At 71.6% G+C, this 1,128-nt stretch overlaps 1 protein-coding gene across 1 annotated transcript in view; it reads left to right on the top strand.

The window, feature by feature from the left end:
- The first annotated feature begins 599 nt into the window (after positions 1 to 599).
- GRHPR (glyoxylate and hydroxypyruvate reductase) overlaps positions 600 to 1,128 on the top strand; it is a 9,134-nt gene continuing 8,605 nt past the window's right edge. Inside the window, exon 1 of the mRNA XM_026038083.1 lies at positions 600 to 685. Coding sequence (XP_025893868.1) covers positions 600 to 685 — 86 coding nt within the window. The remainder of the gene's footprint in view (positions 686 to 1,128) is intronic.

Raw genomic sequence — 1,128 nt, 5'->3', positions numbered from 1 at the left:
GGTGCAGCTGAATCAGCAGCCTGTCCTTTGGGGGGTCCTTCTCGCCCTGCAGCCGCGAGGCCCCGCTGTCCTGCACGGCTGGCGAAGCTCTCCTCAGCCCGGGGGGACGGGCAACCTTGGCCGGGTCCCCTCCGCTCCAGGGACCTGCTGCTCGGAGTCCCTGCCATCCGTGCCTGCTGAGTTGCTCCGGCTGTGATAGCTAAAGAAACAGAAAGAGTCTTTGTACTCTAAAGCAATCTATGAAACCTAAAGACACTTAAGAGCAAGGAAAAGCCTTGTAGCCTTAGGCGCGCGCGGGAGCCGTGCTTGCACAGGGGCGGGCAAGGGAAGCTCCGCCTGCAGCCCGCGGCCTGCGCCCGCCCGCGGCACCAGCCCCGCCGCCCGGGCCCGCCCCGGGGCCGCCCGCGCCCGCCCGGCTCCCCTCGCGACACCCGGCTCCGCTCCGCTCCCCTCCGCGCCTGGCTCGGCTCCGCTCGGATCGGCTCGGCTCTGCTCGGCTCTTGCTTCGGCGCAGCTCGGCTTGGCCAGGCCCCGCTTGGCCGCGCTCGGGTCGACTCGGCCCCGCTCGGCTCGGCCCAGTTTTCTTCCGCCCGCGGCGGATGCGGGCGCTGCTGCGGGCCATGGAGGTTTTCGTGACGCGGCGGATCCCGCCCGCGGGGCTGCGGACGCTGTCGGAGGCCGGAGGGTGAGCGGGACGCGGGGGACACGGCGGGGGGACACGGCCGGGACGCGGGGGGACACGGCGGGTACAAGCAGGGACACGGCGGGGACATGGCCGGGACACGGGGGGACACGGCGGGTACGTGGGGGACATGGCAGGGACACAGGGGGACGCGGCGGGTACAAGCAGGGACACGGCAGGGACTGTGGGAGGACACGGGGGGACACGGTGGGTACGTGGGGGACATGGCCGGGAATCGGCGGGTACAAGCAGGGACATGGCGGGGACATGGCCGGGACACGGGGGGACACGGCAGTCTGTGGGGGACATGGCGGGGACATGGCTGGGACACAGCGGGTACAACAGGGACACGGCGGGGACATGGCCGGGACACGGGGGGACACGGCGGGGACGTGGGGGACATGGCCGGGAATCGGCAGGTACAAGCAGGGACACGGCGGGGACAT

Source organism: Nothoprocta perdicaria, unplaced genomic scaffold (genome assembly GCF_003342845.1).
Source record: "Nothoprocta perdicaria isolate Ctin4 unplaced genomic scaffold, notPer1 scaffold_200, whole genome shotgun sequence".
NCBI classification, from domain to species: domain Eukaryota; kingdom Metazoa; phylum Chordata; class Aves; order Tinamiformes; family Tinamidae; genus Nothoprocta; species Nothoprocta perdicaria.
The sequence above is the reverse complement of the archived record's forward strand: the minus strand, read 5'-3'. Positions and strand labels throughout refer to the sequence as shown.